This window comes from Terrapene carolina, unplaced genomic scaffold, assembly GCF_002925995.2.
Source record: "Terrapene carolina triunguis isolate 2854851 unplaced genomic scaffold, T_m_triunguis-2.0 Scaffold111, whole genome shotgun sequence".
NCBI classification, from domain to species: Eukaryota; Metazoa; Chordata; order Testudines; family Emydidae; genus Terrapene; species Terrapene triunguis.
The window spans coordinates 9,787,580-9,804,792 of NW_020664462.1; the positions used below are offsets into that span (position 1 = coordinate 9,787,580).

Sequence of the window (17,213 nt, forward strand, 5' to 3'; positions counted from 1 at the left end):
TCATGGGAGGTGTATTTTGACAGGTTTCAGAAGGGTAGCCGTGTTAGTCTGTATCAGCAAAAATAACAAGCTTTCGTGGGCTATAACCCACTTCATCAGATGCATGGAGTTGAAAATACAATAGCAGGTATAAATACACAGCACATGAAAAGATGGGAGTTGCCTTACCAAGTGGGGGGTCAGTGCTAACGAGGCTAATTCGATTAGGGTGGATGTGGCCCATTTCCAACAGTTGACAAGAAGGTATGAATATCAACTGAGGGAAAGTATCACAGGGGTAGCCGTGTTAGTCTGGATCTGTAAAAAGCAACAGAGTCCTGTGGCACCTTTAAGACTAACAGATGGACGTTGCATCCGATGAAGTGGGCATTCACCCACGAAAGCTTATGCTCCAATACATCTGTTAGTCTTAAAGGTGCCACAGGACTCTCTGTTGCTTTTAACTGAGGGAAAATTATTTTTTGTAGTGACCCAGCCACTCCCAGTCTTTATTCAGGCCTAATTTGATGGTGTCCAGTTTGCAAATTAATTCCAGTTCTGCAGTTTCTCGTTGAAGTCTGTTTTTGAAGTTTTTTTGTTGAAGACTGGCCACTTTTAAGTCTGTTATTGAGTGTCCAGGGAGATTGAAGTGCTCTCCTACTGGTTTTTGAATGTTACAGTTCTTAATGTCTGATTTGTGTCCATTTATTCTTTTGCGTAGAGACTGTCCGGTTTGTCCAATGTACATGGCAGAGGGGCATTGCTATCACATGATGGCATATATCACATTGGTAGATGTGCAGGAGCACGAGCCCTTGATGGTGTGGCTGATGTGGTTAGGTCCTATGATGGTGTCCCTTGAATAGATATGTGGACAGAGTTGGCAACGGGCTTAGTTGCAGGGGTTGGTTCCTGGGTTAGTGTTTCTGTTGTGTGGTGTGTAGTTGCTGGTGAGTATTTGCTTCAGGTTGGGGGATTGTCTGTCCTATCTTGGGGCCTCTCTTTCTGCCACCACCCCCACGAACATGATACAGTTCTGCAGTGACCTGGAATCCTATTTTCGCCATCTCCATCTCCAGGAATATTTCCACCATACCACTGAACAGCACACTAACCCACAGAAACATTCCTACCAACGCTACAAGAAGAGGCAGTGGACTATAACTGCCATGAGTCGCTGCATGAGTATATCCAAATTGAAATATTTTGGCTTTTTTCAGGCATTTGATTTCAAACGAAAAATGAACTTTTCCCCACAGAAAGCAGCCATTCTTTGTGAAAAATTTCAAATTGTAAAACACCCAATTTTCTGTCAAACATTTTGACAGAAATTTTTCAACCAGCCCACCTTATTAGAGGCTCCAGCTGAGATCAACGGCCCATTGTGCCATATGCTGTACAAGAAGCAGATAGTAACAGTCGCTCCCCCAAAGAGATTGCAATGTAAATAGACTAGAAAGACAGAGAGATTAAAAAGTTATTGGTGGTGGTGGGGCATTTTCTGAACTTCTTCCTTCCCCCTCCCCCAACCATCTCAGTCTCACTATTCTCCTCACAATTCCCTGCTCCCATTTTCCCTCATCCCCTTCTACTTGTGTTCTTTTCCTACACGAAGCAGGCAAGTGCTGGGCAGTGACAGGTACCCTCTGTCCCTTTCTTATGTTAAGAAGGGGTGTATGGAGCTCTGCAAGCTTGTATTTACTGCTAACAATGCACTAAGGTCGCTCCTGCCCCAAGTAGCTAAGCTTCTTTAAGGGCTGATCCACACTCACCCCCCAGTTCGAACTAAGATACGCAACTTCAGCTATGTGAATAACGTAGCTGAAGTCGAAGTACCTTAGTTCGAACTACAAGGTACTTACCGCGGGTCCACACGCGGCAGGCAGGCTCCCCCATCGACTCTGCGTACTCCTCTCGCGGAGCAGGAGTACTGGCGTCGACGGCGAGCACTTCCGGGATCGATTTATCGCGTCTAGACAAGACACGATGAATCGATCCCAGAAGATCGACTGCTTACCGCCGAACCCGGAGGTAAGTATAGACGTACCCTAAGAGAGACAGAGGACAGAATGTACAGGGCAATTCAAACATGGGGAGAACTGAAGTGGATTTGGTGGCTATGATGGTGTTTTAAGTATAAACTAAGAAATAAACATCTTTCTGGTGTGACCCCAGTTACCTCAAAAGAGGAGATGCGAGAGTCCCTCAGGAAGTGTCCCATTATGATGGTTGCTAATTAAATGTCCCTTGGATGTTTCTCAAATCCATTCAAATGTGTCCATTGCTTTGCCTTCTGCTCTGTCCTGTGGAGTCTTTCAGAAGGTGTGTCCACACACTGATTGTCTTCTAGCTCCCATTCACAGTCCCTCGCAGGGAGATTGTCTGCTGTTAGAAGTAGTCCTTTTGGGTACCCAGCTAGGGTGACCAGACCGCAAGTGTGAAAAATCAGGACAGGGAGTGAGGGGGTAATAGGCACCTATATAAGACAAAGCCTCAAATACCAGGACTGTCCCTATAAAATCGGGACATCTGGTCACCCTATGCCCAGCTCACACCACTTTAAAGGGGTCTGTTTTTTCAGAAAGCGCTGAGCCATCCACCCTGTGAAAACCAGGCCTCTTTAAGGTATGTCAAGTTGTGGATCCAAAATCAGCAGTCACTTCCAATAATCTATAGCAGAACTCTGATTCTACAGCAATACCATTTAAACACTTTTTTTCTGCATTGTATCAACCACCAATATATCCATCCAGGCTCTTACATTGATGCCCATCACAATAGTACTTAGGTGCCTCTCTGGCTGTTTTAGGAGAGAATGCTGACAGTAGCCTCAGAGATTTACAAATATGTTTCCTCCCCCAGGATAGGTCGGCGTCCGGTTACATTGCTTTCCATGCTTATGATGGGGGCATTTGGCGTTGGAGCAGCCTTTGCACCGAATTTCTATGTCTACATGGCTTTGAGATGTCTTGTGGGTTTTGCTGTGTCTGGTTTAACTATAAGCACAGTGGCCTTAGGTAAGATTTCCTCACTACTAGAGATGTTTTAGCTTCACAATATCTGTGGTCTTACAAAAGGCAATGAAAAAGTCTGCTGGACAAAAGTGCTGTGTAGTTACGTACTACATGTTTTTAAAAATGTGCTTCCAACTTAATGTCTTTTAAATACAGTGGGACTGATCTTTCTCTCACACTGGTGTAAATCAGGAGTAATCACATTAAAGTTAGGGGAGTGGCACCAGTGAAGGGAAGAGGAGAATCTGGCCCACTATTTACATATTTGGTGGGAGGCAGGCAGAAAGCATAATCAGGGCTGCCGAGAGCGGGTTCGGGCCCCGGTGAAAAAATTTTTTCGGGCCCCCCAGCAAGGGCGCACCGGCTAAACTGGGCCGAGGAGGGGGGGGGGGGAGCCGGGCCCCGGGCCCCCTTTTTTGGACCGCTGGGCCCCGGTAATTTGTACCGGCTTCCCCCACTTCTCATCGGCCCAGAGCATAGTTGGAGAATGTGAAATGTTGGTTTATTTGTGCTCGGGTTGTCATTAGTATCTCCCATGAGTGGTTATTAACTATTGTATCTCTGAGATCACTGTCTACTCACAGTCACAAAAGCCCCTCTTAATAACATACTTTACATGTATGCAGCCTTTTTCCTTGGAGATTCACAAAGGTTAGTTAAGCAAGACTCTCAGCAGTACTGAGAGGTAGGGAATTATTATGTATCCTTATCTGGAATAGAAAAAAGTCCTTTAAATGGTGCTGAACCATTAGGATTCTTAGGAGTTCAATCTGTGTTAATGTTTCTAGGCACTGAATGGGTTGGAGTCTCCTACCGGACACATCCAGTAGCTATCTCTCATTGCTGCTTTTCCATTGGACAGATGGCTTTGGCTGGCTTAGCTTATGGGGTTCGCAACTGGAAGCTGTTGCAGATTGCTGGATCTGCCCCAATATTTGGTCTTTTCTTTTACATATGGTAAATGTGCTTTTGCCAGAGAGCTCTTCTCACACATTGCAGTGTTGTTTGTGATCCAGGTTACACACGGGCTTTACAGAGTGGATTCATCTACACATCGAAGGGGAGGTTATTTCCCATTATACCCTGATCTTGTAAAGTCGTATACAAAGTTAATGGGAGCTGCTGGGAGCTCAGTGTATTTGACTATCAGGCCACTTTTATTGAGGTGCCTAAATATGGATTTAAGAGCCTAACTCTAGGCAGCACAATAAAATTATTTCTATTGAAACAAAGCAACCCCCAAATACAAACCTGATCCATAGTGCCTGTTGTAAACATGGACAATCAGATCGATGGTATTAGCACCGAAGACACATCAGGTAGATGAAGTTAGGGATACAGTTAAGTGGGTAACTGCGTTTTTTCAACCACTTTGTAGGGTCCTTCCAGAATCTGCTCGCTGGCTTGCGATGAAAGGGAAGATAGAGGAAGCCAAAAAACTGCTTCAAAAGGCAGCGTCTGTAAATAAGCAAAGCATCCCACCAGAACTGTTGGATCAGGTAATGAATGGTTGAGATGGGAGTTGGTCACTCTCCTAAAAGGTTTGGAGTCAGGTGATCCGTTTTGAAAAATGTGCTGCACATGGGGAGTCAGAAATCTCTTGGGGGGAGGAAGAGCCAGAGGATAAATATTTATATAAATGGATAAAAGAGCTTTTAAAATATTTTTAATGGCTCTTGTGCTTTCTGTGAACAAACAGTTGTGTTCACTGCAAACACACACAGAGAAGTTAGATAAACAAAAATAGCCTCGCTGGAAGGTTACAGTGCAAGACTCAACAAGGAGTCTGGTGGCACCTTAAAGGCTAACAGAGATTTATTTGGGCATAAGCTTTCGTGGGTAAAAACCTCACTTCTTCAGATGCATAGAGTGAAAGTTACAGATGCAGGCATTATATACTGAGACATGGAGAGCAGGGAGTTACTTCGCAAGTGGAGAACCAGTGTTGACAGGGCCAATTCAATCAGGGTGGAGGGAGTGAGGGATCATTTTTCACTTAAAACTACAATACCCACCTGGAGAAGTGAGGAAACAGATTGACAGAGCAAGACAGGTACCCAGAAATCACCTACTACAGGACAGGCCCAAGAAGGACAATAACAGAACACCACTGGCCATCACATACAGCCCCCAGCTAAAACCTCTCCAGCGCATTATCCACGATCTACAACCTATCCTGGAAAATGATCCCTCACTCTCACAGACCTTTGGGAGACAGGCCTGTCCTCGCTTACAGACACAACCCCCCAACCTGAAGCAAATACTCACCAGCAACTACACACCACACCACAGAAACATCAACCCAGGAACCAATCCCTGTAGCAAACCTCGTTGCCTACTCTGTCCCCATATCTACTCTGGCGACACCATCAGAGGACCCAACCACATCAGCCACACCATTAAGGGCTCATTCACCTGCACATCTACTAATGTTATATATGCCATCATGTGCCAGCAATGCCCCTCTGCCATGTACATTGGCCAAACCGGACAGTCCCTCCGCAAAAGAATAAATGGACACAAATCGGACATCAGGAATGGTAACATACAAAAGCCAGTAAGTGAACACTTCAATCTCCCTGGTCATTCTATTACAGATTTAAAAGTCACTATCATTGAACAAAAAAACTTCAGAAACAGACTTCAAAGAGAAACAGCAGAACTAAAATTCATTTGCAAATTTAACACCATTAATCTGGGCTTGAATAGGGACTGGGAGTGGCTTCCTCATTACAGAAGCAGCTTTTCCTCTCCTGGAATTGACACCTTCTCATCTATTATTGGGAGTGGACTACATCCACCCTGATCGAATTGGCCCTGTCAACACTGGTTCTCCACTTGCGAAGTAACTCCCTGCTCTCCATGTGTCAGTATATAATGCCTGCATCTGTACTTTCACTCTATGCATCTGAAGAAGTGAGGTTTTTACCCACAAAAGCTTATGCCCAAATAAATCTCTGTTAGTCTTTAAGGTGCCACCAGACTCCTTGTTGTTTTTGTAGATACAGACTAACACGGCTACCCCTTGATACTTGAGTGCAAGACTCTTATTTCTTAGAATTCTGAAGGACACACAAAAACCCCAAAACAAAGCAAGACAAAGTCAGCTACTCCCTAAAATATAACTCGCCCCATCTTACTTTAGGCTACCTACTGCTAAGCCCAGCTGGTATCCTTCCCTACAGAACCCCATAGCCTGCAAGCAGGAGCCCTGCCCCTCTCCCCCACTTTTAAGGTGACAAAGATAAGGGCAACATTGCAGCCACTCTCGGTCTGTAATTTTTCTCTGACCTATCTATGGGATACAATCACCTTGTACATAGGGTCTTAAATCAGACACTGGCTTTTTTACAGATCAGTTTGCTCAAGTGCCATGGAGTTTGTTAGATGTTTCAGTTCTTCTCTTTATTATTACTATTAGATATGATTATTTCTACCACATTTTCCCGAAAGTGTCTTGTCAGGAATATTCATCCCAAGAAAAACCTTTAGTGGCCAAAGTGGGGCATTTAGAAAAACAGGCTTTGGTGATGTGAATCCAGCAGGTCGTGCTGCAGTTCTCTGCCTCTCATCACCAGAACCCTCTTGGTACCAATCTCCTCTCTCTGGGGTTGTTGGAAGTCTTTCCTTTGGATCCAGCCATTGGTTTCTCTTTTATATTTTGACCCTTTTGCTTGTGAATTTTGAAGATGACACCTGAAAAAAAGGGCCAATCTGGAAATATCCTGGATCTCTTCAGGAAGCCGCACCTGAGGAAATCTACTTTAATTATGTTTTATGCCTGGTAAGTCCTCCAAATATTTCTCCATTTTAGAACTCCTTAAAAGACAGGCATGGATATCTGGTGTACCGAAATTTTGTAAAGCCACCTAATGTGCCTTCGGTTTCATATTAATGTGTGTCATCTTCTTACTCCCTTAAGAGATGAATGAGCAAATGTACTGTTCTGTGAAACAAGAACACACTTTTTTTTCATGAGTAATAAAGATGAAAGATGGCCTTGTAGGGTGACCAGATATCCCAATTTTATAGGGACAGTCCCGATATTTGAGGCTTTGTCTTCTATGGGTGCCTGTTACCCCCCCACCCCGTCCCGATTTTTCACACTTGCTCTCTGGTCACCCTATGGCCTTGTGATCATAATGCTGAATTGGGACTCAGAAGATTTAGATTCACTTCCCAGCTTTGCCACAGACTCTGTGTGACCTTGGGCAAGTCACTTAATCTCTTTGTCTCAGTTCCCCATCTCTAAAGTGGCGGGGATAACCCTACCTCTCATAGGTGAAAATGAATGTTTGTAAGGGGACTGTCGGAGTGCCGTGTACTAATGTCAGGGTAGGTCATTGATTCACCAATGACTTATGAGTGCCACCTGCTCTATCAAGAGAACCATTTCCTGTAGCCCCTGGACTATCCTCAGAGGCCTCCCGTCTGATTACTGCTCTCCTTGTGAGATCTCCGCAATCACTGCCCAAGCCTATATGGCTATAGCAAGGATCAATTTAAAAGCACCAGTGCAGATATGGCTAGAGTGATATCTTAGGGACAAGTGGAACAGTTTTAGATAAACCCTTTATTAAGCACAGAAACTATGTATAGAAATTAGGTAACAATTTCCTACTATTCTTTAGCTGCAGCCTCTGACTTCGCCCTGTCCTGTGTTCCTTTGTTTCTCTTACCCAGCATACAATGCCTCACAGGAAAATGATCAAATGGTTGCAGAAAGAACACACTCCGGGGAGGCCTTAGTGCATAGCACACCTTTCCTTTTTCAGAGCCCTTTCTAAATTTCTTAATGGAACTAAAACACTTTTAAATTAAACTTAAAAAAAAACTATAACCAATATAGTAGCTGACTAAACAAACCTTGATCAGTCTCTGAAACATTTCAACAATCTTCCAGTCCTTGTATGTCCCCCTGTTCAGACTCATTGTCAATAACAGGATCAGTTGGTGAATGATTTTCAAGGGCTGGTCTACACTTACCCCCCAAATCGAAGTAAGGTACGCAAATTCAGCTACGTGAATAACGTAGCTGAATTCGACATACCTTACTTCAACCTTACCGCGGTTCAGACGCGGTCCACACGCGGCAGGCAGGCTCCCCGTCGACTTCGCGGTACTCCTCTCGCTGAGCTGGAGTACCGCAGTCGACGGGGATCACTTCCTGGTTCGATTTATCGCGTCCAGACCAGACGCGATAAATCGAACTCGGAACTTCGATCCGCAGCCGTCGAACTAACCGGTAAGTGTAGACTAGCCCCAAGTGATCCTGTCTTCCCACGCTGAATATGTGAATTCTGACTTTGTCCCATGGACTGTGAGTTGTTTATGCAATATCATTGATTCTTTCTGCTGGGAATCTCTGTACATCTGACACATTCCACATTTGCTCACTATTTCTTTGGTGTCGCTATTCATCTATGGCCAGAATACAATCTCTCTAGCTCTCCTTTTTGATTTGGTCTTCCCAAGGTGCCCTTCGTGCATTCATTCCAATATTTCCCTTCTCATCACGGAGGGAACCACAATTGGTGTACCCTTATTATGCATAAGAACAGGTCTTCCTCTTCACGTGAGGAGTCCCATTCTGCATTTAATTTAATTTCCTGCTTCTCTGCACACTTTAGCGCAATGGTTGGTTTATTACAGTTTCCACATATTTGCCCAAATGCTGGGTATTTCCTATGGTCATGCTGGTTGCCACATCGTTGGCATTGTTTCCTGTTTTCTATTTTAATTTCTGTGAACCGTTCCCTTGCTGGCTTAGCTCTGCTACTGAGTCATATGCTTTGTGACTTTCTCTAGGGTTTTTTTTTTATTTGTATTTGTTCTGCTGTTTGGCATAAACCTATTGCCCTTTCTAGTGTCAGATTAATCTTCCTTAGTGACCGTTCGTGGGCTTGTTTATTGGTATATCCCAGGACACTCTGGCCTTTAATGAGAGAATCTTTTAGTATTCCATATTGGCAGACCTGTTTGTAAGTCTGTAACAAACCTCTCTATTGTTTCCCTTCATTCTATGTTCTCATCCTGAACATATATCTTTCACAAGTAACATTTTTTTCTAATGACACAATGATGCTCCAACATTTTGCTTTATTTTTGCAAATGCTTTCCTCTCTTTCCCCACCTGGAATGCATTGTATACACCTAGGGCTTCTGTGTCTGCTACTGTTAAGAGCAGGGCAACCTTTTGCTCATTCTCCAGTTTATTTGCCCCTGTGGCTTTCATATACAGCACAAATTGCTGTTTGAACCTTTCCCAGGGATATTCAGCACTTCCCCTGGTTCTCACAGCTGCTGGAAGATTTGCTTACAGTGGTACAGGCTCGGTAGCAGCCATTTTGATATTACCTCCCTCACTGGGTCTTCCAGCACTCCATGCCTTGGCTTTCATAGAGTACTTACTCTATATAGCACAAGGAGTGGATGTTTCCCCTCCCCATGGAAACGGGTCACCTAACGCTAACCACACTCCTGGAGATGCATACACTCTACTCTACTCTGCTTTGCTTTCAGGTTTGTGAACAGCCTGGTGTACTATGGCCTGAGCCTTAACGTGGGGAGTTTTGGCTTGGACATTTACCTGGCGCAGCTTGTGTTCGGGGCTGTCGAAATACCAGCTCGCTTCGGCTGCATCTTCCTGCTGCAGTGGTTTGGGAGGAAGAAATGCCAGGGCTGCTTTCTGCTGCTGGGCGGAGCCATGTGTCTCATCATGACCGGCATCCCCAAAGGTACACAGCAAGTCCCTGGAGTGCAGCCCAACCTACCCGGTACCTGGAGCAGTCGAGTCCCAGACACGTTCCTTTGTACTCCATTTTCTTTCCTTCCATAGCTCAGCTGACCGGGGCCCTCTCTATTGGCTCCTAACACTTGCTATCAATGCCTGAGCCACCTTTTCCGGAGATGGCACCCACATGGCTCCATTTCAGACGAATTTCTGGATTTTCTTAGTGTTACTTTCTTCTCTCTTTACATTCCTGGTTCCATAGGCGCCAACTTCTACTGGCGCTGGTGGGTGCTTGACCCCCCTCTGCCCCTGGCCCCGCCCCGACTCCACCCCTGCCCTGCCCTGCCGCCTCCTGTCCCCATTCCAACCCCTTCCCCAAAGTCCCCGCCCCAACTCCGCCCCCTCCCTGCCCCTATTCTGTCTCCTTCCCCAAATCCCCACCCCGGCCCCGCCTCTTCCCCTGAGAGTGCCACATTCCCGCTCCTCCCCCCTCCTTCCCAGAGCTTGCTACAGCTGTTTGGTGGCAGCAAGTGCTGGGAGGTAAGCGGAGGAATGGGGACGCGGGGGAGGAGGCAGAGGCGGAGGTGATATGAGGTAGGATGGGGGCGGGGAGCTTGGCTGCCGGTGGGTGCAGAGCACCCACTAATTTTTCCCCGTGGGTGCTCCAGCCCCGGAACACCCACGGAGTCAGCTCCTGTGTCTTGCAGGCAAGCTCCATGGAACAACATGGTGTGCCTGTCAAGGAGACACTTCCCTCTTGCAGGCCAAGGAGGAGTTTTTAAGGGCTGGCAGTGTTTTTCTTTTCCTTCCACCCTCCTCATTTTTTCCTCCTCTTTTCTCTCCTGCTGCCTGTGATCTCACCGCCTTCCCATTGTTGTTTTGGAAGTGCCGGCAGTGTGCTCAGCACTGTACAAGATGCAAGGAAACCCGTTACAACTTTCTTTAGAACGTGCTGATGCCATCGTTCTGTTCTAGCACTTTTCAAAGGGACTGAAGCGGGCTGGTGCGATTCATGCTTGCTTCAGCCTTCGCCAATGCTTCGGGGTTGTTGCAGAGCCAGAGAGTTGAGTAGCGACAGTAGCTTGCTGGCATCTGGGTAGGTAGATTAGAAAATCTGAATCCCCTGTGCTAGTTAACTAAACTAAAAGGGGCCACCCCATCTCCCAGCAGCTCTCTGGACCCAGAACTCTGCAAACCCCCTCGCTCCGGGTGCACTAGGACCCAAGTAGGGGACTTCTGGATGTACCAGCCAAAACTGTACGACTGTTCTCTGACTGACTCTGCTCTGTGCTGACTGGCTGTTTGCCTCAACTCTCCCCCCCGCCCCTCTTCACCTCACCTTTACTCCACATCTGCCTCTGTTTGCCAGAAGCTGGGAGTGGACGACAGGGGATGGATCACTTGATGATTACCTGTTCTGTTCATTCCCTCTGGGGCAGCTGACATTGGCCACTGTTGGAAGACAGGATACTGGGCTAGATGGACTATTGGTCTTGACCTATTTGGGCCGTTCTTATGCCTCTCCTCCCCTGCACTGTCCCATCTCCCCCTTTCCTTCCCTTTTCTTTCCATGTAGCTGATCTCCCCCCCCCAAGTGACCCTCCCCCCTCCAAAATTGTGGCACTAATGTGCCATTAGCCAACATCACATTGATCACTTTGCTTGTATATTCTACCCCTGCCCCCACCCCGTGTCTGTCTGGTCTATTTACACAGTATTGTCTCATTGTTTCCTTGTGCTCCACTGTTTCTGTTTTCTCTTGTCTCGTACTTAGATTGTACGGTCTGTGGGGCAGGGGCTGTCACTTTGTTCTGTGTTTGTACAGCGCCTAGCACAGTGGGGTCCTGGTCCGTGACTGGGGCTCCTAGGTGCTACCATAATAACAAATAATAATAAAAATAAGAAAAAAGAACATAATGGGAAAGATTTTCAAGACACAAAGGGCAGTTTTGCAACCAGCTCCCATTGAAAGTTAATTGGAATTGAGGGCATAATTCTTATTTGTACCTTTGGAAATCTCCCTCTGAAGCATCACGAGCTAAATTTGACGTTCGTGTAAATCCAGTGAAGTCAGTGGCTGATAGAACTCTGCTGACTTCACCTGGATGATTCACTGCACCTCTCTATCTGGCTCCTAGAGCGTATTACAGTGTAACTTATCTCAAACGATCATCCAAGAGAGCAACTGCAATTGATCACCTAATAAAAGCTGGTCTTTACTTACTGGCAGTTGGCTGAAGTTGCACTGGAAACCTTGGGGATTCTGTAAAGTGTGGTTCTAGTCTGACAAGTGACTGTGTACAACTGATGCCTTCTTACCCCGTGGATTGACTCCCTGTGTGTGTCTCAAGTTGTATTTGCTGACTTCAATGCCAAAAATAAGTTTTCACTCCTGTTGATTCTGCAGATCCAGGACATCTATGGGAACTGGATACTAATTGGGCTAATAAATCATTCGCACAATTGCAAAAGTTCTAATTGCAGGGTCAAATTCTGCCCCTCCTTATGCCGTTGCCCATAAGGGCATAGTCTGAAGTCACTGGGGCTGTGCAGGTGTCATTGGGGGAGCACGTGAAGATGGCGAGGGTTACACAGGATAAATAAAAGCATGATCTGAAGGTAAGGGGCTAGAAGGTATAACTGAGGGCATAATCTGGTCTGGGCAATCTCTGATTACCGGTTATAGTGATGAAAAGGAAAAAAACTCAGCTTACCTTTCAGAATCCAGGGTGAGTTTGTAGGGCAGGTCGCTAGGGAAAGGCTCTTGGCACTTGGTACGCTGAATGCATTTGATCTAGGAATCGGGGAGGCATGATAAACGTGAAACCCTGAGATGCCATCTCTGCAGTCACTTTCCAGAGCGGAACCATCCTTTGAAGCTGGTTCTGGTGATTCCCATTGGAGGTGTGTTCCTTAGTGTAGCGGTACATGTATGCTAGCTTTGCCTCCTGGCAGGCCCGTATGGGGCAGCCCTAACTGTGCTCCCCCCTCCTCTACCCCCGTATAAGCTTTGTATAACAGTATCGCCTTTTGCCACCAGATTTGCCGGTGGTGGTCATGACGCTGGCTGTGATAGGGAAGTTTGCCATCACGGCCTCTCTTTATACCTCCTATGTGTATTGTGCAGAGCTGTTCCCCACTGTTCTCAGGTGAGCTCTCCTTCCTTTTTTTTATATGATGCCTTTGCCCAGGAACTGGGTATACTCTAAGATTGAAATCCTTAGGCTATTTTCACCCCTAGGTGGGTTTTATTATTTTCACTGGTAGTGGAGGCTTTCAGGAACTAAATAGTGGCTCAGAAAGTCCAGAGAGTTCTATTTGATATGATTCCAGATGATCTGGAGCAATCCCTGATGAAAAAATAGCCCTTCCTCCTATAGTCCACTCTAATTTCTCAGCGGCCCCACTCTTCTCTTTTCCGCAACTGTAGAACAGGCAGCGGTCAGTCTCCGGTTTTGATCTAAAAATCAAATGGATTAATTTGAATCCAAGATGCTAGGGTGGTGTGGGTCACAGACCTACTGATAGAGAGAGACGGGATCCTTGTATTGCTCTGTATTAATGGCTTTGAATTGAGACAAGACGCCAGACTGGATGACCACCTGCATCCCTTACTGTCTGAGAGGCAGCATGGCCTGGGGGCATGGGGCGGGGCTGGCTATTTTCCTCAAAAACAGAATCTACTAGTTGCTTTTTCCTCCCATCTACCCACTGGTGGATTGTGTTTCATCAAGTTAACCTGTTTGGAAAACACCTTCCTTTGGCCACTGTTATTTTTCGCAATAATCAATTACAGTCAGTGATCAAGACCCCACTGAATTGAGCCCCGTGGTTATTTTAAGCAGCTTTCTCCAAACATTGGAGCCCTATCTACAATACTGCCCCTACTGATGGTAGTGCAAAGATGGGAGATTTCCGCAGATATTTAAAGACAAGAGGCTGTTGATTGACTTCCAGCATCCCTTAACATCCTGGGAAGTAGGGCACTGATCAGGGCTTGAACTGGGATTCTGCCACGCTGCAGAACAGAACAAGGATCTAGACCACTGGAGACAACCCCATAAGCAAAGACCTTCTACTGCATCCTGTTCACACCTTCCCTGCTTTCCTCTGTTACTAGGCAGACTGGTTTGGGTTTATGTTCTGTGTCAGCCAGAGTGGGTGGCATCATCTCCCCTCTGGTTGGTCTTTTGGACAAGTACCATCCCGCTATTTCCATGGTGATATTTGGAAGCACTCCAGTGACTGCAGGAATCCTCTGCTTCCTGCTTCCAGAGACGTGTGGCAAAGAGCTTCAGGATCACACAGAGGCAGCTGTGGCTAGCCAGCGGTAAGTCCTCAAAATGCGTTTGCAGCGTTTCCCATCCCCCTCGCCTTTTCACGTGTTGCTAAGTGGTGGTGGTGGTGTCTTTTGCTTCCCTCTTCAGTGGTATTCAGGCAACTGAGACAAAAGCTATCCCCAACTGAGCTGCCAGCTCTTTCAGACCCATCTGTGAATGAAATGCACCAATCACCCACCTCCCACTTGCATTGTCAATACTCGTGCTAGCGGGTGGCTTGACAGGATCTGATTCTGAAAGGAAGAGGCTAAGCACTCTGATTGTGGGGGTATGGAGGGGAGTCAGGTGTTATAGAAAATGGGGAGGCCAACCTGTAGGGAAATGCCAATCCTTATGTGCCTCTCATCCGGGCACTAACTTCCTAGGATTTGGGGAAACACACGTGGCCCCCCCATGCCTGATTGGCTCTCTTGTGCAAAGTGAGTCTTGATTTGCCCCATCTGGAATCCGCTCCCAATCCTTTTCCAACTCTGCCATCGGGCTGTGAGCATGAGGCTTCCTGCTTGCTGAGGTGAGCACCATCTTCTGGTGATGGCAGGTGGGGTCCAGCAGGTTGAAGGGGGCTGTGACTTTGTTCAGGGAAGGGAGAAGGGATGAAATTGAGGTTCTTCTGTGGGTTGGAAGGTGCTGAAGAGAGCAGTGGAAGAACTGTGGAAAAGTATATATGCTCTCAGTGGCTCAGGGTAGGCTGTGTTTGGGGCAAGTGGAGTGGGAGCTGGGCTACGGGGAAAATGGCCATGGTTCCATGGCAAGCCAGTGGCAAAGCGGGAACGGCTGCTGCAATTTCGAAAAGTGTCCTTTTCCTGTACTGAAACATATTCCCTTTCATTAGGTCCTGTGAAAATGTCAACGGTAGCTATGAAATTGGACACTTGAAACTAAAAGAAGACAACCAAGATTTTGGACACACCAGGAGCACACGCTTCTAGTTAAGCCAGCCATAAGATGCTGAGGAACAAGGACTGCAAGCCATCGGTGGATTCAGCTTGGGTTCTTCCTTTACACCAACTCCCCAAGTAGACCAGCCCCCTGCCAGCTCTTCTTCTCCTCGATCTGATTTGCCGTCCCTAAGCTCCCTCTTAGTGCTTCCCAGTAAGTACTGCAGTTAGTCACTCGCTCCTGCTCTGTTCAGCGAGTGTTCGATGGGACAGCCTGGCTGGGAGAAAACTGGAGCGATGAATTTAAGATAAAAATCTGAAATTAGGACAGAATGAACATTTTTTCTCTCCTCACTTCCCGCCATGTGCGCCATGTTTGGAAACTTTCCCAAGTGTGAGTTCTATTAGACGGTGGAATAGCCTTGCAAAGAAAATGAATCGTGCAATATATAAAGGCAGACTGGATACAGCCCGAGAAAACAATCCCATGGATAGATTACACTAGATAGCTAATAAGCCTTTTCATCTCAAATTCTCTCCCTTATCTACCCTCACTTCAAACCCGTGTACCTTTTACCTAGCGTTACCCAAGAAAGAAAAGTCTAGGCGGGTTTTTGCTGCAGATACAGCAAGCAATGGGCTGACATCCCTAACGGGGAGTAGCTGTGCTTAGTGAATAAAATTAAAACCTGTGGAGAATCCTTTGTGTTCTGGAGGCTCTGTTTCCCTTTGTGGTGGACAGGGCCGGCTCTAGGTTTTTTGCCGCCCCAAGCAAAAAAAATTTTGGCTGCCCCCCACCCCCGCCCTGGGCCCTCACCCCCCTCCCAACCAGTCCCCTCCCCCACCCGCACCCCCTGCTGCCTCAGTGCTGGGCTCCCCCCCACCAGTGCTGACTCCGCCCACTCCCCCCTCGCCTCCAGCCGGTCCGGTGCTGGCAGGGTCAGGATAAGCAGCAGGGCTCCCGGGCTGCGCCTCAGCCCAGGGTCCCTCCAGCCAGGGCTCCTGCCTCTAGGACCACCCGGGAGGGCAGAGCCGAGGGGACCGCCCCGGCAGGGGGCTGAGGAGCCGGGGCAGGGTAGCCCCAGAAGGAGTGGAGCCCTGGAGAGCGGGATGCGGGCCTCACACGGCAGCGCCTCGCCCTCTATGGCCCCGCTGCTGCTGCTTCTGGCCACCCTGCCGCAGCCCCTGGGCGGCTTGGTGCTGAGGGTCAGCCGCCCTGCGGCACCTACAGGTGGCTCCATGTGCTTCGTGGGGCAGCCCCCAGCCCGAGTGTCCCCCACTCGGAGCCTGCCCGGCCCAGCCACAAGGTGCAGGCGCTACTCTCCCGCGGCGCGAACCGCAGCGGCCCCAGGGCACCCCTGCGCATGACGCGCTGCTGCTGCCAGGGCCGGCTCTAGGCTTTTGCCGCCCCAAACAAACAAACAAAAAAAGACCGGAATACCGCCCCTGAAAATATGCCGCCCCAAGCACGTGCTTGGTTTGCTGGTGCCTAGAGCCGGCCCTGGTCGTGGAGGACCTATTTAATTTGTCCAGCCAAGAAGACTGATGGCCCTTTTGGAGTCTTAGCAGAGAAAACTATACAGATAATACCCTACTTTAGTGATGATTTGGCAGATGTTCTATTCGCTTTCTTATACCACCCCCTTGGGTATGGTGAATTGGGGCGACTGCCTCTGGCCCCACGGGCGGGGAGGTGAGATGGGAGGTGGGCGGGCGAGCAGGGTGAGGCGGCGAATGGGGAGGTGAGCAGCAGGCGGGGGGGGGGGGGGGGGACGAGGGGGACCCCCCCCCAGAACCTCCCCCTCTAGGGTGACCAGACAGCAAATGTGAAAAATCGGGACAGGAGGTGGGGGGTAATAGGAGCCTGTATAAGAAAAAGACCCCAAAATCAGGACTGTCCCTATACAATCAGGACATCTGGTCACCCTATCCCCCTCCTCCCAGCACCTCCTGCCTGCCGGTGGATCTCTTTGATCAGCATCTCCCGCTCCCTCTCATCGCCTACTGCCTGCCATGGATCAGATGTTTTCCAGTGTCAGGAGGTGCTGTTGGGGGAGGGGAGAGGAGCGAGGCCAGAGCATACTCAGGGCAAGGGGCGGAACTGGGTGGGGAAGGGGCAGGAAGAGGCGGGGTGGGAAGAAGCAGGGCAGGGGTGGGGCCTTGGGGGAAGGGGTTGAATGGGGGTGGGGCCTGGGAGGAGCCAGGGGGAGCACCTCCCGGCAGATTAGAAATTCAATGCCTATGTCCCAGGCCCTGCACTCCCCTAGGG

At 48.1% G+C, this 17,213-nt stretch overlaps 1 protein-coding gene across 1 annotated transcript in view; it reads left to right on the forward strand.

Moving 5' to 3' along the window:
- LOC112117951 (solute carrier family 22 member 13-like) overlaps positions 1-15,626 on the forward strand; it is a 26,520-nt gene extending 10,894 nt beyond the window's left edge. Inside the window, exons 3-10 of the mRNA XM_026652123.1 lie at positions 2,842-2,996; positions 3,782-3,950; positions 4,372-4,492; positions 6,683-6,777; positions 9,516-9,730; positions 12,767-12,875; positions 13,847-14,056; positions 14,899-15,626. Coding sequence (XP_026507908.1) covers positions 2,842-2,996; positions 3,782-3,950; positions 4,372-4,492; positions 6,683-6,777; positions 9,516-9,730; positions 12,767-12,875; positions 13,847-14,056; positions 14,899-14,995 — 1,171 coding nt within the window. The 3' untranslated portion in view covers positions 14,996-15,626. The remainder of the gene's footprint in view (positions 1-2,841; positions 2,997-3,781; positions 3,951-4,371; positions 4,493-6,682; positions 6,778-9,515; positions 9,731-12,766; positions 12,876-13,846; positions 14,057-14,898) is intronic.
- The last annotated feature ends 1,587 nt before the right edge of the window (positions 15,627-17,213 follow it).